Genomic DNA, 23126 nt, shown 5'->3' with positions numbered 1-23126 from the left:
AGATTTAGTATTATATTTAGTAGTCAAAGAATAAAATTAAAATGTTGAGTTCGAAGATACAAAATTTTAATTTTTTTAATATTTTAAAATATAAGAACACAAAGGATTGAGTTTTTAAAAATAAAGATTGAAATTTTAACATTTTCTTTAATAACTAAGAGTATTTTAATAAATATTTTTATTTCATCTTTATATTTATTTTAAACCAAATAAAATACTAAGATATAATTAAATTTTATACATTTTTCACCAAATATAATATATAAATTTAGTCTCAATTTCTTAATTTCAGTCTCCCTCTCAAATACAGTCTTAATGTTGATTCCATCATATGAGGCTTAAGATTTGAGCAAATGGTCAAATTAGTCTCTGAAAAATCATTCGTTCTCTAAATTGATCATTGAAAGAGTTTTTTAATCAAATTCGTCTTTTAAAGATTTTAAATTAGTTATGTTAGTCCTTCCGTCACTTTGTTTGTTGATGGTATCAAAATTTGCTAATATAAAATATTAAGTGACACTCTAACACATACCTAGGAGTTTTAATTGATTATTAACATAATAAGTTTATGAAATTAGATTAAATCAAAATCTAATTGTGGGGAGAACTTTGAGGCATTGGAATCTCTAAATTTGGGATTGATTTTATCTAATTTCATAAACTTATTATGTTAATAGTCAATTAAAACTCTTAGGTGTGTGTTTGAGTGTCACTTAATGTTTTACATTAGCAAATTTTGACACCATCAATAAACAAAAAGGACTAACATGACTAATTTAAAATCTTTAAAGAACGACTTTGATTAAAAATTTTTTTTAAGAACTAATTTAAAAAATGAGTGATTTTTTTAGGGACTAAGACTATTTACTCCTTAGGATTTGGAGCAACGAAAAAAAAATCAGTCTTTCCCTTTTCTTTATTTTCCTCCTTCCGATTCTAAATGCTAGCTTTGACAATTGATATGCCAATTCATAGTAAAAATACGGAAAAACCTCCACAAATTTATTTCTGGAGCTTGTTGAAGTGTAAAGACAGGTCTCTAAGATTTCCTTCTAAGAGTTGTATCTATGCCTCTACTACCACTAGAAATGAAGCAACACTACTAATGTGGTATCACCTTGAAAGTGAAGCAAAGATATCAAAACCGAGTCTTGACACTAACTCTGTGATGTCACTTAACTCAGCCTCATTACCTCACCAAAATAGAAAGTAGTTGTTGTTCTTGCCCCCACGCCTTTCTATGTTATGTTGGAAGCTGTAAGCAAAAGAAATCAATCAATCTCAATAATAATAATAACTACCTTCACACCGCTACTTTGGACTAACACAAACCAAACACAATGGAAGAAAACCTTCCTTCCCCTTTCAATAACGTTGTTCCCAACTTATCGGAATCCGAGCTTCGGGAAACTGCCTACGAGATTCTGCTGGCAGCATGCCGGAGCTCAGGGCCAAACGCAGGGGATAGGAATGCGGTGGTGCAGAGGTCTCCGACATGGAAGAAGACGGTGGGTCTGAAAACAATGTCGTCAAGGAGTACGCGGTCAGGGGCAAGGGGAGAGTTAATGAGAGTGCAGATGAGAGTTTCAGAGCTCACTGACACCATAATCAGGCGAGCCTTACTCAGAGTTGGTGCTGCAGGCCAGGTAGTACCACTGTCACAGTTTATGCATCACAACATACTCATTGCTTTGCTTGATCTTGTAGTACATTTAATGTGTGCTTTTGGAATATTTACAGTCACTCGTATAAAAAACCAAGAATAAATTGTTGTAAATACTTGAAAAGCACGGATTACATGCACCAGAATGATCTAAAATTTCTCATCCAAACATTTTTTACTGGGACTTTGTTTCGTGAAATAGCTTGGAGGACGCATGGTGTCTATGGTTATGCCTCTTGAGCTAATCCAACATGTTAGGCGTTCAGATTTTCCTAGTCAACAAGAATATGAGGCTTGGCTAAGGAGAAATTTGAAGGTTCTTGAAGCAGGAATCCTCTTGCACCCTCACTTGCCGTTGGTTGAGACACACACTGATGATATGGTGCACCTTAAGCATATGATCAGTGCAAGTATTGAGAAGCCAATGGATCTTGGAAACAACAATGAATTAGTGCAAGCTCTCCGGAGTGTGGTTATGTCTCTTGCTTCCAGGTCATCTGATTGTTCTGTTCCCGAGACATTCCACTGGGCTGATGGCTTTCCTATAAACCTTAAGATCTACCAAACTCTAATAGAAGCATGTTTTGATAACAAAGAAGAAACCTGTGTGATAGAAGAAGTTGATGAAGTCATAGAGCTCATTAAGAAGACATGGGTTGTGCTTGGAATGAACCAGATGCTGCATAATATCTGTTTTTCCTGGGTTTTGTTTCATAAGTATGTTTCCACTGGCCAGCAAGTGGATAATGATTTGTTGTTTGCCTCGAGTAATCTATTGGCAGAAGCTGAGAAAGATCTTAAGTCCATGGAGGATCCTTTTCTCTCAAACACCTTGAGGTCCACACTGGGTTTGATGTTAAGTTGGTCAGAAAAAAGGCTCCTTGCTTACCATGATACTTTTTACATTGGTAATATTGGGACAATGCAAAGTGTCGTTTCTCTAGCTGTATCATCAGCAAATATATTGATGGAAGATACTTCTCTCAATAAGCAAAATAGGATTAGTAAAGAAGCAGAAGTTTCTTGCACCAGAGTTGAAAATTACATCAGATCATCACTGTTTGCTGTTTTCTCTCAGGCAAGTTCCACCATTCAACCTTCTTTAAAAGCATGAAATAGTGAAATTCCGTTTCTGACTTGTGTGTTTTTATGCAGAAATTGGAGAAACTAGACCCCAGCAAGTATGTATCCGAAAAACAGAATAAAGCCCTTCATGGTCTTTCTATCCTTGCACAAGATGTCAGTGAACTAGCTTCTTATGAGAAGGCAATGTTTAGTCCAATACTAAAGAGGTGGCATCCACTTGCAGCTGGTGTTGCTGTGGCTACCCTTCATTTGTGTTATGGGAATGAGTTGAAGCAATATGTGAGGAGTATAACAGAGTTGACACCTGATGCTGTAGAAGTGTTGTTGGCTGCTGACAAATTGGAGAAACATTTGGTACAGATAGCTGTTGAAGATTCAATTGACAGTGAAGATGGAGGGATATCCATTATAAGGGAGATGCACCCTTATGGGGCTGAAGCTATAATTTCCATGCTGGTCAAGTCATGGATAAATACCAAAGTGGATAGATTGCAGGAATTGATTAACACAAATCTGCAACAAGAGGCATGCCATCTTGTTACAAATATAATCTAATTAAAGTCAAATTAGTATTCTTTCTTTTTTATATTAACTTCTATATTTTTTTTTCCCGAAAATTTATAAACAATGGTCTATTCTTGCAGGAATGGAAGCCTCGTGCAAAGAAAGAAAGCATTGCTCTTTCCGCTGTTGAAGTCCTACGAATGATAGATGACACTCTGGAAGAGTTCTTTCTGATGCCTATACCAACGCACGCAGTATTGCTTCCTGAATTAATCACTGGTCTTGACAACTCTCTGCAACAATACATTTTCAAGGCCAAATCTGGATGTGGTATATATTTGATGCATAGCATCAATTCATTCACCAAATTATAGTTATTCAAACCGCATGATGACCATATTTTTCTTTGATATGAAATAATGATGATATGATCTGCAGGGAACCGCAATACTTTCATTCCAACTTTGCCACCTTTGACTCGGTGTTCTAGAGGGTCAAAATTTCATGTTATATTCAAGAGAAAAGAAAAGCCACAATTGAAACAGAGTAGGAATTCACAGGTTGGTACTAAAAAGCACGAAAGCTCATTGGAGCTACCCCAGCTTTTTGTTCGCATCAATACCCTGCAACGCATGTCAATAGAATTGAAGGTTTTGCAGAGGAGGACAATGACTCGTTTACGGAGTTTCACTTTCATTGAAGAGGATGATGCTAAGGCGGTATTCAATTTCAAGCTTTCTACGGCTGCTTCTATTGAAGGTGTCAACCAGCTCTCCGAGACCATAGCATACAAAATCATTTTCCATGATCTGTGTCATGTTCTTTGGAACGGCCTTTACGTTGGTGAAGTTTCAGCAACAAGGATTGAACCTTTTCTTGAGGAACTTGAGCAGTACTTGGAGACTGTATCATCAACAGTGCAAGACAGAGCCAAAAGGCTTGTGACTACCAAGGTAATGGAGGCTGCTTTTGAAGGGTTCTTGTTGGTTTTGTTAGCCGGTGGTCCATCACGTAGTTTCTCCCTTGAAGATTCTGCTATGATAGAGGAAGACTTCAAGTGTCTAACTGATATGTTCTGGTCCAATGGGAATGGTTTACCTACTGAGGTGATAGAACAACTTTCCACTACCGTCAAAGATGTGCTTCCACTGCTTAGCATGGATACTGAGCACTTGATTCAGCAACTTGGTTTCAGTATGGAAATGTGTGGACCTTTGGGCAAGTCTCAGCTCCAACCATTGCCTGCAACAACTGGTCAATGGAGTCCTACTGAACCAAGCACGCTATTGCGAGTTTTGTGTTATCGACACCATGACACAGCTTCCAAGTTCCTCAAAAAGAATTACAACTTGCCAACCAAAATCTAACTGCTCATAAATTAAACATGTACCTACTGTCTCTATAAATACTCTACCATCCAATAACTTAATGGAAGCAATAGATCTGCTATATCATACTTAAGTTTCATTTTTTTTTTCAAAATTTAAATTACCATATTTTATTTTATAATGTCATCAATATTTCGGGGTAAAAAATGGATTTCCAGTGGCTAACGTCTATGAACTGGCAAGTTAGACCTCCTGTTTTTCAACTAGTTAGCTCTAGTTGGCTACCTTCTAGTTGGTTTTCTAGCGGAACCGTTTACAGTGAAAAAAAAAAAAGAATCTAATGGTTTTCGCAGGGGGAGGGGAGGAGTAGGCTGAGTAGCTTGGTAAGGGGACAAAAGAGTTTATAATGTGCAACACGATTACTTAAATAAAGTTTAAAAAAAAAGAAAAAAGAAAAAAAGAGGAGATTATATAACAACTAGATTGATCATAGCATGTAAAAGGGTTCCATTACAACTTGCAAATTACAAGACCATGAATGCTTTGTTGTTACAAAATATCTGTAACATTACATTGCCAAAAGCTAATATTACCTAGCAATTGATCTCCTCTACGGTTCTCTGTATTATCAAACAAATGAGAACATGCCTTTCCTGCACTCCAATTCACAATGGTATGGAATAGATCCATAATGTCATAAAACTTTACCATCTCCTCTTTCTATTTCTGGTCGGTCCTTGATGCCTGAAATATCACCATGAGTAAAGGCTTGAGAGTTAAATTCTTCAACTGCTGCAGCATTATTCTCTTGTCCTTCCAGACTCACTTCAACCCCCTTATCTTCTCCAAATGTAACTTTATTGGCATTAATTTTTCCTAGCCTGATTCCCTGGCTAACTTTTGACATGTTATCTTCATGAGCTACTGTTTTAGTTTCATTACCATCAGGAGGGACACCGTTTTCATCATGGAAGCTTAAGACATCATCCATAGCCCCCTCAACCATGCTGTCCTGCGTCCTGGTGTCTTTGTCATCCTCCTTTGCCAAGAAATCTGAATCAGCATTTGGAGTTTCCTTGAGTTCTTCTTCTCCTCCTCCCTTCTTATTACTTGTAGCAACACCTTCTATCAGTATCTTTTGGTACTTGTCAATGACATGGTCTTTATGGTCCAACTTCCTTTCTATGAAAACCTTTCCAGATTCTTCAAGAGAAGAACCATTGTGTCCATTCCTGGATGATGGTTCCGTATGTTGACTTTCTAATTCATGTTCCACTTCATTTCCTCCATTTGTCCAATTGACAGATTCTTGTTCAGTATTATCATCATCTCTGCCATTACTTGACCCTTTATCTTCTACAGAATTTACATTTCGCAGACCGGGAAGAGCTCTTTCGTCCAGCCCTTTGCGCCCGAACAATACAGCTCCATATCCTAAAACATGCTGTGTTTGACCGCCGTAGTTCCCTGTCTTATTCATGGAATGCATGATTTGATATACCAACCAGGCACACACAACCAAAACTAGTATCACCTTCAATGTAAACTTCATGGTAGCCCCTTTTGGTCTCTGAGGGCTTCCAAAAGACTGATAACCCATTCCTGCAACATGTCAATATCAAAGATGTAAAATTGGAATTCAAACTCATTGATTGGAGCGTTAAGCACATAATAATAAGATGACTAATAAATGTAACAACAAATCAAGAGAGGATAAACCAACCAGTCCAAGTCCAACTTTAACTAGTAACACGTCATTTAGATAAAAAGAAAGTCCAATCACAGAAAGCTTATACAAGTATAACCGAACCTAGTATGGTATTTATGACTTATTAAGATGAATGAATACAAGATAATTTGCAATAGATCGATCATGAAATCCACTTGATGAAACTGAGGCTGAACCTAACCTCTTTCAGATTCAACTACCTCTCATTAAGAAATAAAGTCAACTATAAAGACGTGAACTTATTTAATTCATTCGCTTCAAGTCCCAAATATGATGTTCCACCAACAACTGAATTTCAGGGAAAACAAGAATTGCAAGAAATATTGATGGGGATGAACGTGATAATTGATTGTGATTGATGAGGGAGAGGATGGAACAATGGAAGAAAATGGCCTCATCTCCGGCAGACTCCTTCGATTTTGTTTTTTTCGTTATTTTTCATTTTTTTTTTATTTACGTCGTACTGACCCTCGTTCTTTAAATGACCCTATCCCGAGGAGGACACCTGAAGGCGAGCCGTAATGGCCTCATCTCCGGCAGGCTCCTCCGATTTTTTTTTTCGTTTTTTTTTTTCGATTTTTTTTTTTTTTTAACGTCGTGCTGACCCTCGTTCTTTAAATGACCATATCCCGAGGAGGACACCTGAAGGCGAGCCATAATGGCCTTATCTCCGGCAGGCTCCTCTCATATTTTTTTTTTCGTTTTTTTTTCCCTTATTTATTTTTTTTTATTTTTTTTTTTTACGTCGTGCTGACCCTCGTTCTTTAAATGACCCTATCCCGAGGAGGACACCTGAAGGCGAGTCGTAATGGCCTCATCTCCGGCAGGCTCCTTCGATTTTATTTTTTTCGTTTTTTTCTTTTTTTTTTTTAGGTCGTGCTGACCCTCGTTCTTTAAATGACCCTATCCCGAGGAGGACACCTGAAGCCGAGCCGTAATGGCCTCATCTCCGGCAGGCTCCTCCGATTTTGTTTTTTTTTCGTTTTTTTTCCTTTTTTTTTTACGTCGTGCTGACCCTCGTTCTTTAAATGACCTTATCCCGAGGAGGACACCTGAAGGCGAGCCGTAATGGCCTCATCTCCGGCAGGCTCCTCCAATTTTTTTTTTCGTTTTTTACCTGTTTTTTTTCTTTCTTATTTTTTTTTTTACGTCGTGCTGACCCTCGTTCTTTAAATGACCTTATCCCGAGGAGGACACCTGAAGGCGAGCCGTAACGGCCTCATCTCTGGCAGGCTCCTCCGATTTTTTTCACTTTTTTTTTTTTTTACGTTGTGCTGACCCTCGTTCTTTAAATCACCCTATTCCGAGGAGGACACTTGAAGGCGAGGCGTAATGGCCTCATCTCCGGCAGGCTCCTCCCATTTTTTTTCGATTTTTTTCCCGTTTTTTTTTATTTTTTTATTTTTACGTCGTGCTGACCCTCGTTCTTTAAATGACCATATCCCGAGGAGGACACCTGAAGGCGAGCCGTAATGGCCTCATCTCCGGCAGGCTCCTCCGATTTTTTTTTTTTCGTTTTTTTTCCACGTTTTTTTTTACGTCGTGCTGACCCTCGTTCTTTAAATGACCCTATCCTGAGGAGGACACCTGAAGGCGAGCCGTAATGGCCTCATCTCCGGCAGGCTCCTCAGATTTTGTTTCTTTCGTTTTTCTTCCCGGTTGTTGTTGTTGTTGTTTTTATTTTTTTTATTTTTTTATTTTTTTTTACGTCGTGCTGACCCTCGTTCTTTAAATGACCCTATCCCGAGGAGGACACCTGAAGGCGAGCCGTAATGGCCTCATCTCCGACAGGCTCCTCCGATTTTGTTTTTTCGTTTTTTTTCTCCTTTTTATTTTATTTTTTTTATACGTCGTGCTGACTCTCGTTCTTTAAAGGACCCTATCCCGAGGAGGACACTTGAAGGCGAGCCGTAATGGCCTCATCTCCGGCAGGCTCCTCCGGTTTTGTTTTTTTTTTTCCTTTTTTTTTACGTCGTGCTGACCCTCGTTCTTTAAATGACTCTATCCCGAGGAGGACACCTGAAGGTGAGCCATAATGGCCTCATCTCCGGCAGGCTCCTCCGATTTTGTTTTTTTCGTTTTTTTCCACGTTTTTTTTTTAACGTCATGCTGACCCTCGTTCTTTAAATGACCATATCCCAAGGAGGACACCTGAAGGCGGGCCGTAATGGCCTCATCTCCGGCAGGCTCCTCCGATTTTTTTTTCGTTTTTTTTTCCTGTTTTTTCTTTTTCTTTTTCTTTCTTATATTTTTTTTACGTCGTGCTGACCCTCGTTCTTTAAATGACCCAATCCCGAGGAGGACACCTGAAGGCAAGCCGTAACGGCCTCATCTCCGGCATGCTCTTCCGATTTTTTTTCGTTTTTCCCTGTTTTTTTTGTTTTTTTTGTTTTTTTGTTTTTTTTCACGTCGTGGTGACCCTCGTTCTTTAAATAACCCTATCCCGAGGAGGACACCTGAAGGCGAGCCGTAATGGCCTCATCTCCGGCAGGCTCCTCCGATCTTGTTTTTTTCGTTTTTTTTCCACATTTTTTTTACGTCGTGCTGATCCTCGTTCTTGAAATGACCCTATCCCAAGGAGGACACCTGAAGGCGAGCGGTAATGGCCTCATCTCCGGCAGGCTCCTCCGATTTTCTTTTTTCGTTTTTTTCCCGATTTTTTTTACGTCGTGCTGACCCTCGTTCTTTAAATGACCCTATCTCAAGGAGGACACCTGATAGCGCGCCGTAATGGCATCATCTCCGGCAGGCTCCTCCCATTTTTTTCGATTTTTTTCCCAGTTTTTTTTTTACGTCGTGCTGACCCTCGTTCTTTAAATGACCCTATCCCGAGGAAGATACCTGAAGGCGAGCCGTAATGGCCTCATCTCCGGCAGGCTCCTCCGATTTTTTTTTCGTTTTTTCCCCCCTTTATTTTTTATTTTTTTATTTTTTTATTTTTTTTTTACGTCGTGCTGACCCTCGTTCTTTAAATGACCCTATCCCGAGGAGGACACCTGAAGGCGAGCCGTAATGGCCTTATCTCCGGCAGGCTCCTCTGATTTTGTTTTTTCGTTTTTTTCCCGATTTTTTTTACGTCGTGCTGACACTCGTTCTTTAAATGACCCTATCTCGAGGAGGACACCTGAAGGCGAGCCGTAATGGCCTCATCTCCGACAGGCTCCTCCCATTTTTTTGACTTTTTTCCCGATTTCTTTTACGTCGTGCTGACCTTCGTTCATTAAATGACCCTATCCCGAGGAGGACACCTGAAGGCGAGCCGTAATGGCCACATCTTCGGCAGGCTTCTCCGATTTTGTTTTTTCATTTTTTTCCCGTTTTTTTTAACGTCATGCTGACCCTCGTTCTTTAAATGACCCTATCCCATAGAGGACACCTGAATTCGAGCTGTAATAGCCTTATCTCCGGAAGGCTCCTCCGATTTTTTTTTTTTCGTTTTTTTCCCTGTTTTTTTTCTTTTTTTTTCTTTCTTATATATATATTTTTTTTCGTCTTGCTGACCCTCGTTCTTTAAAAGACCCTATCCCGAGGAGGACTCCTGAAGGCGAGCCGTAAGTGCCTCATCTCAAGCATGCTCTTCCGATTTTTTTTTTTCGTTTTTTTCCCTTTTTTTTTACGTCGTGCTGACCCTCGTACTTTAAATAACCCTATTTCGAGGAGGACACCTGAAGGCGAGCCGTAATGGCATCATCTCCGGCAGGCTCCTCCCATTTTTTTTCGATTTTTTTCCCGGTTTTTTTTATTTTTTTTTACGTCGTGCTGACCCTCGTTCTTTAAATGACCCTATCCCGAGGAGGACACCTGAAGGAGAGCCGTAATGGCCTCATCTCCGGCAGGCTCCTCCGATCTTTTTTTTTCATTTTTTCCACGTTTTTTTTACGTCGTGCTGACCATCGTTCTTTAAATGACCCTATCCCGAGGAGGACACCTGAAGGCGAGCCGTAATGGCCTCATCTCCGGCAGGCTCCTCCGATTTTTTTTTCATTTTTTTCCACGTTTTTTTTGTTTTACATCGTGCTGACCCTCGTTCTTTAAATGACCCTATCTCAAGGAGGACACCTGAAGGCGAGCCGTAATGGCCTCATCTCCGGCAGGCTCCTCCGATGTTCTTTCCTTCATTTTTTTCCCGTTTTTTTTTTACGTCGTGCTGACCCTCGTTCTTTAAATGACCTTATCCCGAGGAGGACACCTGAAGGCGAGCCGTAATGGCCTCATCTCCGGCAGGCTCCTCCGATTTTGTTTTTACGTTTTTTTCCCGATTTTTTTACGTCGTGCTGACCCTCGTTCTTTAAATGACCCTATCCCGAGGAGGACACCTGAAGGCGAGCCGTAATGGCCTCATCTCTGGCAGGCTACTCCGATTTTTTTTTTCATTTTTTTCCCGGTGTTTTTTTTTATTTTTTTTTTTTTTTGTTTTTTTTTTACGTCGTGCTGACCCTCGTTCTTTAAATGACCCTATCCCGAGGAGGACACCTGAAGGCGAGCCGTAATGGCCTCATCTCCGGAAGGCTCCTCCGATTTTTTTTTTCGTTTTTTTCCCGATGTTTTTTTTTACGTCGTGCAGACCCTCGTTCTTTAAATGACACTATCCCGAAGAGTACACCTGAAGGCGAACCGTAATGGCCTCATCTCCGGCAGGCTCCTCCGATTTTTTTTCGTTTTCTTTTTCGATATTTTTTTTTACGTCGTGCTGACCCTCATTCTTTAAATGACCCTATCTCGAGGAGGACACCTGAAGGCGAGCCGTAATGGCCTCATCTCCGGCAGGCTCCTAGGACACATGCCTGTGATGTTCTTGTACTAGGATATGCTTGGATAAGTAAATTCTAAGGGGTATTTTAAAACCCGGTCACTTAGATCAACTGATTTGGGATGACCAATTGAAAGTCCACAATAAAGAGCAACCTAGATATAGAACATTTAGTTATCCAAAGAGATGCTGGGCATCAATGATCCTAGGAAGAAGTAGTGAGCCATGTGTCTGTGGTGGAAGATGTTGAGTGAAAAATAAAGCCAATGGCTACTACTACAACATTAGACACCAAACCTTCAAGAATAATAAGCTTGTTAAGCATTATAAGAAAGAAAAGTTAGCAAGGGAGTAATTAAATAAGTAAGTCTTATAACAGCAAGTTTAGCAAGCCTTTGATGAAAAATGTATATTATGTAACAGCAAACAATAACTTGAGTTATCATTGTCTGCATAAAGACCCCATAAATCAATTTCTGCTATATGCCTAATAAGAATATGTGTTCTTTTCTTGTTCATTTCAATTTCTCTCAGTTTTGATGCTTGCTTGGGGACAAGCAAGATTTAAGTTTGGTGTTGTGATGACAAGTCATCATATACCCATTTTTCAAGCTAATTTTACTTGTTTTGTTAGTCTTTATGCACTTTCTTGCATCCTAAGTAAGTGATTTGGAATGGAAATGCATAACTTCTTTAAATCAAACAACCACCATGAAATTAATGTTAACTCATGAGGTTTAAGCTAAATTTAATTGAATTTTAATTGATTTATAAGCCTCTTGAATTTAGTGATACTTTGAGTGGTTGTTTTGGTTTATTGTAGGTGAAGAAAAGAAAAAAAAGGAAAAGCGTGGCCTAAGGAAGTGTGGCCCAAGAAGAAGAAAATGTGGTCAAAGAGAGAAGAAGTGTGGCGCACAAAATGAGGAAGGCAAGCATTGCCCTCCACAAGGGCACACTGCCCTCTAGGAGGGCAACATAAGGGAACAAAGCTTGCTAGGCAACTCTGCCCTGCCCACGACAAGGGCAGAGCACAAAATGGTGCCTTGGATTAAAGGAAGGAAAAACCTTGCCCTGCCCTCCACAAGGGCAGTATCGGGCTCTCCAAAAGGAAAAATTCAAAGAAAAAGTTCACCATTGCATGCCACAAGAGTCGAACACGGAACAAGGTAGAAGCAAGGAACTAGGCTTGATTATGGTGCCAAGAAAGCCAAGAAAAATGAGTAGCGTGCGTTCCAGCCATGTCTCGAACGCGGGGCTTCAGTTTGGAAACACTGCCCTGCCCTCCGCGAGGGCAGGGCAGCATTTTGTTGTGGCACACAGGCGCACCAACCTGGCGCACCAAGGGCATCATTCGGCAGCACCAGCAGCGCACCAAGGCACCAATCTGGCGCACCAAACTTTTCTGCCCTGCCCTCCGAGAGGGCAGGGCAGCATCCTGCAGCGCACACCAACGCACCACGCCCGCACCATAGCCGCACGCACCAAATCCTGCCCTGCCCTCCACAAGGGCAGGGCAGCCTCCTGGAAGCAATCCTTCATGGGCTAAAATTGGATTAAAAATCCAATAAAATTCATTTCTTCACCAAATCAAAAGCCCATCCAAATCCCAAGATCCAAGAATAGAAAGTGTATAAATAGGAGCTAGTTTGATGTAAAAAAAAAAACTTTACTTTCACTTTTTACTTGACTTTTGAATTTGGCACTTTCTTTGGGATTTTGAATTTTGCAACTTCTCTTGGTGACTTCACTGAGAATTCAGAGAATTGGGGAGGAGAATTGATCTCTCTTCTTCCTCGTTCTTGCTTGGGCACTTTTAATTTTCTTGTTTTGAGTTTTGGGTGTGAAGAATTGAGGAAATTCTGTCTCAATCTCCATTCAAAAATCTCTTTAATTCTCTTCTACATAATTGAATTCATTTACATTCCCTTTACTGTTTCTTCTTCAATTTCTTGTTAATTGCTTTATGAGCTTGGATCTGGGAAGGCAATTGATATCTAGGCTTTGCTACCTAGTCTCTGGAGTCCTGAGATCTCAATTTACTCTTGGTTCTTTTGTGAACCTTTGCTGCATTTAATTTCCTTCTGTTTGAGTTCTAATTGCTTCTAATTAAATTTCTGCTCTATTGATTGTTGCAATTCAATTTCTCTTGCTTAAATTCTGAAATCCCTGTCCTCAAATCCCTTTTACATTCAAGCAATTTATATTCCTTGTAATTTAAGTTACTGCAATTTACATTTCTTGCACTTTAAGTTTCAGTCATTTACTTTCTTGTTCTTTAAGATTCTGCAAGTTTACTTTCCTTCTCTTTAATTTACTGCAATTCTCCCCTATCCCTTTACATTCCAAGCAATTTAGCTTCTGTTAAATACAAACCACTCAACCAAAACTTAATTCGCTTGACTAAATCAACCACTAAACTAAAATTGCTCAATCCTTCAATCCCTATGGGATCGACCTCACTCATGTGAGTTATTATTACTTGATGCGACCCGGTACACTTGCCTGTGAGTTTTGTGTCGGATCGTTTTCCGCACATCAAGTTTTTGGCGCCGTTGCCGGGGATTGAATTAGATTGACAATGATTAAGTAAGGTGGTGGTCTAGATTAAGCATTTTTTTTCTTTTCAACTAAGCACATTAACTGTTTGACACATTGTGTCACCTAACCCTCTAACCACACTCTAGCATTAGAATGTCCATGTTTCATTTGGTTTGTTTGTGATTCTTGCAAGTCATGAATGCTGAGGTGCGTGAAGAGGGAGTGAGCAACAATACCCAGCCTGCAAGAAGGGTGTTGGCCTCTTACACTATCCCCAATGCAAGAAACTGTGGGAGTAGCATACTCACTCCCAACGTTAATGCAAATAATTTTGAGTTAAAGCCTCAACTTATCACTCTGGTGCAGAACAATTGCTCCTATGGAGGAAGTCCACTTGAAGATCCAAACCAACACTTATCCATCTTCCTCAGGATTTGTGAAACTGTCAAAACAAGTGGTGTGCATCCAGACATCTATAAGCTACTGCTGTTTCCATTCTCTCTGAAGGATAAGGCCACTCAATGGCTAGAGACATTTCCCAAAGAAAGCATCAATAATTGGGAAGACTTAGTGAGCAAATTCCTAGCCAAGTTCTATCCTCCCCAAAGGATTATCAAGCTGAAAACAGAGGTGCAAACATTCATTCAAATAGATGGAGAATCGTTGTATGAAGCCTGGGAGAGATACAAGGCCTTAATCAGAAAATGTCCCCCAGAAATGTTTAGTGAGTGGGATAGACTCCAAAACTTCTATGAAGGGTTGACCCAGAAAGCTCAAGAAGCATTAGATCATTCAGCAGGAGGCTCATTGCAGTTAATGAAGACAGCAGAGGAAGCCCAAAACCTCATAGAGATGGTGGCAAACAATCAATATTTCTTTGCTCATCAAAGACAACGCCAACCAGCCCAGAGAAGGGATGTGCTGGAGCTTGAAGGTATTGACGTTCTCTTGGCACAAAACAAACAGATGCATCAACAGCTTCAGCAACAAATAGAAATGATGGCCAAGAAAATTGATGGACTGCAAGGTGTTGCAGTAAACACACAATGCCAATCTCAAACCTCACATGGGTGGAATCAATCTGAAGAAAGTTTTGGGACATTCAATTTTGAGCAACAAAGCCCTGAGCAGGTGCAATGCATGAACAACACTTCAAGTTCATTTCAACATAATTTTCATGGTGATGCATACAAGACACCCTGGAAGACTCATTCTAATTCAAGGTGGGGTGAGCATCAGAATCAAGGACAAAGGGACTTCAACTCTGGCAGCCTCAGCAACACAAGCAACCATAACCATTCATCCAATAATACTAACCAATTCAAAAATTCACAAAACACATATCACCAACCCCATAATAACTCACAAAACCACCAGAATAACTTTTCCACATCCATATCCCACCCACAAAGTACCCCCACAATTAATTCAAATAACTTCCAACAACAACCATCTCATTTCACACAACCACAACCAAATCCAGACTCTCAAAGAATCTCAAGTCTAGAGAAAATGATGGAGAAACTCATGAAAAATCAAGAGATGGCAAGACAAGATCAGGAAGCTGCAAGGAAAGATCAGACCCTGGCATTCAAAAACCAAGAAACCTCAATCAGAAACCTTGAGAGACACATGGGGCAAATGGCTAAGAAAATTTCAGAAATGGATGAGAAGAGAGCAAATGCCGTCCCCAATGTCACTGAAGAACACCCAAGGGACAAAGGAAAAAACATAAAATGGGAGGAGTGCAAAGTAATCACAGTGGGAAGTGAGAAGGCTATGAAGAAGGAAGCCATCAATCAGGACAAACACAACAGAGAAGTTCCACAAGAAGAGACAGAGGGGAAAAGTAAAGAGGATCAAGAAACCAAAAATGTACAAATTTCAAAGGGATACAAGAACACCCTTGAATCACAACTACAAGAGAAGAGGGATGGAGTGAATCCTTGTGTCCCCAAACTTCCATACCCTCAGAGGTTTAAAAAAGAAAATGAGAATAAGCAATACTCAAAATTCCTGGACATATTCAAAACACTCAGCATCAATATTCCTTTCTTGGAAGCACTTGAACAGATGCCACTATATGCCAAATTCATGAAGGAAGTGCTGACAAGGAAAAGATCCCTGAAGGAAGGACAGATTGTTGAGATGACAAAGGAATGTAGTGCTATCCTCCAAAGAGAGTTGCCAGAGAAGAAAGATGATCCTGGGACTTTTTACATACCTTGCACCATAGGAAACATAACAATTGAGAAGTCATTCTGTGACCTTGGTGCAAGCATAAGCTTGATGCCTTTGTCTCTAATGAGGAAACTTCAAATTTCTGAGTTGAAGTCCACACAAATAGTTCTCCAATTGGCTGACAAATCCACTAAGCAAGCACTGGGAGTTGTGGAGAATGTGTTAGTAAAAGTGGGAAAATTCTTTCTCCCTGCTGACTTTGTTATCTCAGATATAGAAGAGGACCCTAACACTCCCATCATTCTGGGGAGGCCTTTCCTGGCTACAGGCAGAGCATTGATAGATGTTGAAAAAGGGGAATTGTTGTTGAGAGTGCATGATGAGCACCTAGCATTCCATGTTTTTAAAACCTTGCATGAACCCACTCAAGAAGAAGATTGTACAAAGGATAAAGCCAGGGATCAAAGCTTGAAAGAGGCATTCAATGAGTTAACTCCAAGACTTCCAAATCCATGCTTCAAAGAAGTAGAGATGGTGCAACAGACCAAAGAAATCAAGGAGGAACTAGATCCAAAACCCCCAGATGGGAGCCTCAACACTCTAGATAAAGAACCATCAAGGCATGAATTATCTCCTGAGAAAGAAGAAAAAAAGAAGAGGCCAAAAGGGTGGAGAAATAAGAAAATTCCCACTGAAGGCTTCTCACCAGGGGATAAAGTGATGTTAAACACCCAACCAATGAAGGTGTCTCCACAATCATCTGAGTGCTATACTGTGAACCGGATCCTTTCACTTGAACACCTAGAGATCATCAAAGATGAGACTGGAAGGAAGTTCACAATAAGAGGTGAAAAGCTGAAGCACTATGATTTTTAACCCCCATGATCAAAGGATAAGATGTCAAGCTAGTGACAATAAAGAAGTGCTTGTTGGGAGGCAACCCAACCTGAGGTAGTTTTCTTTTCATAGCTTTTTCAATAAAAATGTTGAATAATTGGTATGCATTGCAAGGAGCTAAGTTTGGTGTTGCACACCAAAACAATTTATGGGAGAATGAAAGATTCTAAGTTTGGTGTTCCACCAAAAATCTCATTTAAAAACACATTCTCACCTCTTGCATAATGCTAGCTCTAAGCAATCAAACAAATTATCCAACTATTTAACTGCTTTCTAGCTTTAATTCCATAACCTTTAGCAAGGACACAAGGTTTCACATATGGTTAACTTGTTGCATTAGAGACAGTGGCAAGCAATTAAGTTTGGTGTCCCCAACACCTAAATAAATCCAAGAGCCACACTCAATTTATGCATACTAACCATGTAATTAAGGGCTTGAGAAGCAAGCAACTTTGAGAATTATGCAGGACATGAGTCAACAATTGAAGATATTGTGCATCTTAACTCAAAGAAAACACAGCAGAAGGAAAAATCAAAGGGCTGCAACTTCAAAGGTTGTATCTAAACTTAATCCTTGCTGCTGTGAATTGTTTTGAACATGGAAACCATTATATATCCTGCTAAAGTGTTTATCTAGTTGCAAGTGAAGTTGTTTGATTAAGTATGCTAAATCTGCATAATGCTTGTTATCCATCACCTAGCTGAATTTTGTTTTGTTTCCCACATGCTTGAATAAAAGAGACTTGTTTGAATTGGAAAGTAAATATCCAATGTTGCATAAGTAGAATGGAAGTTAATGGAGGTATATGTGTTTGATTAAATGCATAACTCATGAAATAATTGCTGCATAATATAATTTTCATTGAAGTGTGAGCTAGCTTGCTGTTATAAAGGTTCTTATCAATAAAGAAAAACCCTTGAGAACAAAAGAAAATAAAACAGAAAGAAAAGGAAGAAGAAAAAGCCAATGTGGCAAGAAAAAACAAAGAATAAAGGCTGGACACCAATAGCTTGGACCCTAGGACACATGCCTGTGATGTTCTTGTACTAGGATATGCTTGGATAAGTAAATTCTAAGGGGTATTTTAAAACCCGGTCACTTAGATCAACTGATTTGGGATGACCAATTGAAAGTCCACAATAAAGAGCAACCTAGATACAGAACATTTAGTTATCCAAAGAGATGCTGGGCATCAATGATCCTAGGAAGAAGTAGTGAGCCATGTGTCTGTGGTGGAAGATGTTGAGTGAAAAATAAAGCCAAAGGCTACTACTACAACATTAGACACCAAACCTTCAAGAATAATAAGCTTGTTAAGCATTATAAGAAAGAAAAGTTAGCAAGGGAGTAATTAAATAAGTAAGTCTTATAACAGCAAGTTTAGCAAGCCTTTGATGAAAAATGTATATTATGTAACAGCAAACAATAACTTGAGTTATCATTGTCTGCATAAAGACCCCATAAATCAATTTCTGCTATATGCCTAATAAGGATATGTGTTCTTTTCTTGTTCATTTCAATTTCTCTCAGTTTTGATGCTTGCTTGGGGACAAGCAAGATTTAAGTTTGGTGTTGTGATGACAAGTCATCATATACCCATTTTTCAAGCTAATTTTACTTGTTTTGTTAGTCTTTATGCACTTTCTTGCATCCTAAGTAAGTGATTTGGAATGGAAATGCATAACTTCTTTAAATCAAACAACCACCATGAAATTAATGTTAACTCATGAGGTTTAAGCTAAATTTAATTGAATTTTAATTGATTTATAAGCCTCTTGAATTTAGTGATACTTTGAGTGGTTGTTTTGGTTTATTGTAGGTGAAGAAAAGAAAAAAAAGGAAAAGCGTGACCTAAGGAAGTGTGGCCCAAGGAAAAGAAAATGTGGTCAAAGAGAGAAGAAGTGTGGCGCACAAAATGAGGAAGGCAAGCATTGCCCTCCACAAGGGCACACTGCCCTCTAGGAGGGCAACATAAGGGAACAAAGCTTGCTAGGCAACTCTGCCCTGCCTACGACAAGGGCAGAGCACAAAATGGTACCTTGGATTAAAGGAAGGAAAAACCTTGCCCTGCCCTCCACAAGGGCAGTATTGGGCTCTCCAAAAGGAAAAATTCAAAGAAAAAGTTCACCATTGCATGCCACAAGAGTCGAACACGGAACAAGGAAGAAGCAAGGAACTAGGCTTGATTATGGTGCCAAGAAAGCCAAGGAAAATGAGTAGCGTGCGTTCCAGCCATGTCTCGAATACGGGGCTTCAGTTTGGAAACACTGCCCTGCCCTCCGCGAGGGCAGGGCAGCATTTTGTTGTGGCACACAGGCGCACCAACCTGGCGCACCAAGGGCATCATTCGGCAGCACCAGTAGCGCACCAAGGCACCAATCTGGCGCACCAAACTTTTCTGCCCTGCCCTCCGCGAGGGCAGGGCAGCATCCTGCAGTGCACACCAACGCACCACGCCCGCACCATAGCCGCACGCACCAAATCCTGCCCTGCCCTCCACAAGGGCAGGGCAGCCTCCTGGAAGCAATCCTTCATGGGCTAAAATTGGATTAAAAATCCAATAAAATTCATTTCTTCACCAAATCAAAAGCCCATCCAAATCCCAAGATCCAAGAATAGAAAGTGTATAAATTGGAGCTAGTTTGATGTAAAAAAAAAAAAAACTTTACTTTCACTTTTTACTTGACTTTTGAATTTGGCACTTTCTTTGGGATTTTGAATTTTGCAACTTCTCTTGGTGACTTCACTGAGAATTCAGAGAATTGGGGAGGAGAATTGATCTCTCTTCTTCCTCGTTCTTGCTTGGGCACTTTTAATTTTCTTGTTTTGAGTTTTGGGTGTGAAGAATTGAGGAAATTCTGTCTCAATCTGCATTCAAAAATCTCTTTAATTCTCTTCTGCATAATTGAATCCATTTACATTCCCTTTACTGTTTCTTCTTCAATTTCTTGTTAATTGCTTTGTGAGCTTGGATCTGGGAAGGCAATTGAGATCTAGGCTTTGCTACCTAGTCTCTGGAGTCCTGAGATCTCAATTTACTCTTGGTTCTTTTGTGAACCTTTGCTGCATTTAATTTCCTTCTGTTTGAGTTCTAATTGCTTCTAATTAAATTTCTGCTCTATTGATTGTTGCAATTCAATTTCTCTTGCTTAAATTCTGAAATCCCTGTCCTCAAATCCCTTTTACATTCAAGCAATTTATATTCCTTGCAATTTAAGTTACTGCAATTTACATTTCTTGCACTTTAAGTTTCAGTCATTTACTTTCTTGTTCTTTAAGATTCTGCAAGTTTACTTTCCTGCTCTTTAATTTACTGCAATTCTCCCCTATCCCTTTACATTCCAAGCAATTTAGCTTCTATTAAATACAAACCACTCAACCAAAACTTAATTCACTTGACTAAATCAACCACTAAACTAAAATTGCTCAATCCTTCAATCCCTGTGGGATCGACCTCACTCATGTGAGTTATTATTACTTGATGCGACCCGGTACACTTGCCGGTGAGTTTTGTGTCGGATCGTTTTCCGCACATCAGACACTATCCCGAGGAGGACACCTGAAGGCGAGCCGTAATGGCCTCATCTCCGGAAGGCTCCTCCGATTTTTTTTTCGTTTTTTTTCCGGATGTTTTTTTTTTACGTCGTGCTGACCCTCGTTCTTTAAATGACCCTATCTCGAGGAGGACACCTGAAGGCGAGCCATAATGGCCTCATCTCCGGCAGGCTCCTCTTATTTTTTTAGATTTTTTCCCCTGCTTTTTTTTTTACGTCGTGCTGACCATCGTTCTTTAAATGACCCTATCCCGAGGAGGATACCTGAAGGCAAGCCGTAATGTCCTCATCTCCGGCAGGCTCCTCCGATTTTTTTTTTCCTTTTTTTTTACGTCGTGCTGACCCTCATTCTTTAAATGACACTATCCCGAGGAGGACACCTGAAGGCGAGCCGTAATGGCCTCATCTCCGGAAGGCTTCTCCGATTTTTTTTTTTTACGTCGTGCTGACCCTCGTTCTTTAAATGACCCTATCTCGAGGAGGACACCTGAAGGCGAGCCGTAATGGCCTAATCTCCGGCAGGCTCCCCCCATTTTTTTGATTTTTTTCCCGGTTTTTTTTTTTTTTTTACGTCGTTCTGACCCTCGTTCTATAAATGACCCTATCCCGAGGAGGACACCTGAAGGCGAGCCGTAATGGCCTCATCTCCGGCAGGCTCCTCCGATTTTGTTTTTTTTTCATGTTTTTTCCTTTTTTTTTTACGTCGTGCTGACCCTCGTTCTTTAAATGACCCTATCCCGAGGAGGACACCTGAAGGTGATCCGTAATGGCCTCATCTCCGGCAGGCTCCTCTGATTTTGTTTTTTTTCTTTTTTTTCCCTTTTTTTTGTCGTGCTGACCCTCGTTCTTTAAATGACCCTATTCCGAGGAGGACACCTGAAGGCGAGCCGTAATGGCCTCATCTCCGGAAGGCTCCTCCGATTTTTTTTTTACGTCGTGCTGACCCTCGTTCTTTAAATGACCCTATCTCGAGGAGGACACCTGAAAGCGAGCCGTAATGGCCTCATCTCCGGCAGGCTCCTCCCATTTTTTTTATTTTTTTTCCCGGTTTTTTTTTACGTCGTGCTGACCCTTGTTCTTTAAATGACCCTATCCCGAGGAGGACACCTGAAGGCGAGCCGTAATGGCCTCATCTCTGGCAGGCTCCTCCGATTTTTTTTTCTTTTTTTTTTCCTTTTTTTTTACGTCGTGCTGACCCTCGTTCTTTAAATGACCCTATCCCGAGGAGGACACCTGAAGGTGAGCCGTAATGGCCTCATCTCCGGCAGGCTCCTCCGATTTTTTTTTTTTCGTTTTTTTTCCCTTTTTTTCTCGTGCTGACCCTCGTTCTTTAAATGACCCTATCCCGAGGAGGACACCTGAAGGCAAGCCGTAATGTCCTCATCTCCGGCAGCCTCTTGCGATTTAGTTTTTTTCGTTTTTTTTCCCCATTTTTTTCTTTTTTTTTTTTTACGTCGTGCTGACCCTCGTTCTTTAAATGACCCTATCCCGAGGAGGATACCTGAAGGCGAGCCGTAATGGCCTCATCTCCGGCAGGCTCCTCCGATTTTTTTTTCTCGTTTTTTTCCCGAATTTTTTTTACGTTGTGCTGACCCTCATTCTTTAAATGACCCTATCACGAGGAAGACACCTGAAGGCGAGCCGTAATGGCCTCATCTCCGACAGGCTCCTCCCATTTTTTTTTACGTCGTGCTGACCCTCGTTCTTTAAATGACCCTATTCCGGGAGGACACCTGAAGGCGAGCCGTAATGGCCTCATCTCCGGCAGGCGACCCTCGTTCTTTAAATAACCCTATCCCGAGGAGGACACCTGAAGGCGAGCCGTAATGACCTCATCTCCAGCAGGCTCCTCCAATTCTTGTTTTCGATTTTTTCCCCTTTTTTTTTACGTCGTGCTAACCTTCGTTCTTTAAATGACCCTATCCCGAGGAGGACACCTGAAGGCGAGCCGTAATGGCCTCATCTCTGGCAGGCTCCTCCGATTTTTTTTTGTTTTTTTCCCGGTTATTTTTTTTGTTTTTGTTTTTGTTTTTTTTTACGTCGTGCTGACCCTCGTTCTTTAAATGACCCTATCCCGAGGAGGACACCTGAAGGCGAGCCGTAATGGCCTCATCTCCGGAAGGCTCCTCCGATTTTTTTTTTCGTTTTTTTTCCCGATGTTTTTTTTTACGTCGTGCTGACCCTCGTTCTTTAAATGACACTATCCCGAGGAGTACACCTGAAGGCGAACCGTAATGGCCTCATCTCCGGCAGGCTCCTCCGATTTTTTTTTTTTGTTTTTTTTCCCGATATTTTTTTTACGTCGTTCGGACCCTCATTCTTTAAATGACCCTATCTCGAGGAGGACACCTGAAGACGAGCCGTAATGGCCTCATCTCCGGCAGGCTCCTTCCATTTTTTTCAATTTTTTCCCCTGTTTTTTTTTACGTCGTGCTGACCCTCGTCCTTTAAATGACCCTATCCCGAGGAGGACACCTGAAGGCGAGCCGTATAGGGTTTCACCGTATAGGTTGGGGTTTTGGAGATGCTCCATCTTCTGAATCTCTGCTTTCCTACTGTCTTCTTCATCAAACACGCAAGTCTCCTTCCATGGCAAGCTCGTATAGGGTTTCACCGTTGTCAATGGCTACCTCCCATCCTCGCAGTGAAAGCTAATGCACGCACTCTGTCACAGTACTTCCAATCACCGGTTTGGTTCCCTCCCCTACCGGAATAGAATCCCTCTTTTGCGTCTGTCACTAACGCCCAGTAGGTTACAGGTTTGAAGCACGTCACAGTCATTCAATCATTGAATCCTACTCAGAATACCACAGACAAGGTTTAGACCTTCCGGATTCTCTTGAATGCTGCCATCAGGTCCTGCCTATACCACGAAGATTCCGATTAAAGAACCCA

General features: G+C 40.7%; 2 protein-coding genes across 4 annotated transcripts; one reads left to right on the top strand and one right to left on the bottom strand.

Moving 5' to 3' along the window:
* Positions 1-1227: 1227 nt before the first annotated feature.
* LOC130970031 (protein unc-13 homolog) lies at positions 1228-4726 on the top strand. Its single transcript, XM_057895980.1, has 5 exons — positions 1228-1646; positions 1866-2741; positions 2819-3274; positions 3394-3583; positions 3692-4726. Exons 1-5 carry the CDS (start codon positions 1341-1343, stop codon positions 4618-4620), a joined length of 2757 nt encoding a protein of 918 aa, XP_057751963.1. The 5' UTR covers positions 1228-1340; the 3' UTR covers positions 4621-4726.
* Positions 4727-5083: 357 nt separating this feature from the next.
* LOC130970491 (uncharacterized) lies at positions 5084-6590 on the bottom strand. Of its 3 annotated transcripts, none has more exons than XM_057896591.1 (2): positions 6511-6590; positions 5084-6183 (listed from the first exon to the last, which is right to left on the bottom strand). In XM_057896591.1, the coding sequence occupies exons 1-2, from the start codon at positions 6515-6517 to the stop codon at positions 5276-5278; spliced, it is 915 nt and encodes a 304-aa protein (XP_057752574.1). In that variant the 5' UTR covers positions 6518-6590; the 3' UTR covers positions 5084-5275. The 3 variants fall into 3 exon arrangements, with proteins under 3 accessions (XP_057752574.1, XP_057752577.1, XP_057752576.1); XM_057896594.1 differs by having other exon boundaries at positions 6492-6577; XM_057896593.1 differs by lacking the exon at positions 6511-6590 and adding an exon at positions 6305-6474.
* Between the last annotated feature and the right edge of the window lie 16536 nt (positions 6591-23126).

The sequence above is a fragment of the Arachis stenosperma genome, chromosome 3 (assembly GCF_014773155.1).
Source record: "Arachis stenosperma cultivar V10309 chromosome 3, arast.V10309.gnm1.PFL2, whole genome shotgun sequence".
NCBI lineage: Eukaryota > Viridiplantae > Streptophyta > Magnoliopsida > Fabales > Fabaceae > Arachis > Arachis stenosperma.
Note: the sequence above shows the minus strand (reverse complement) of the source record. Positions and strands in the feature narration are given on the sequence as shown.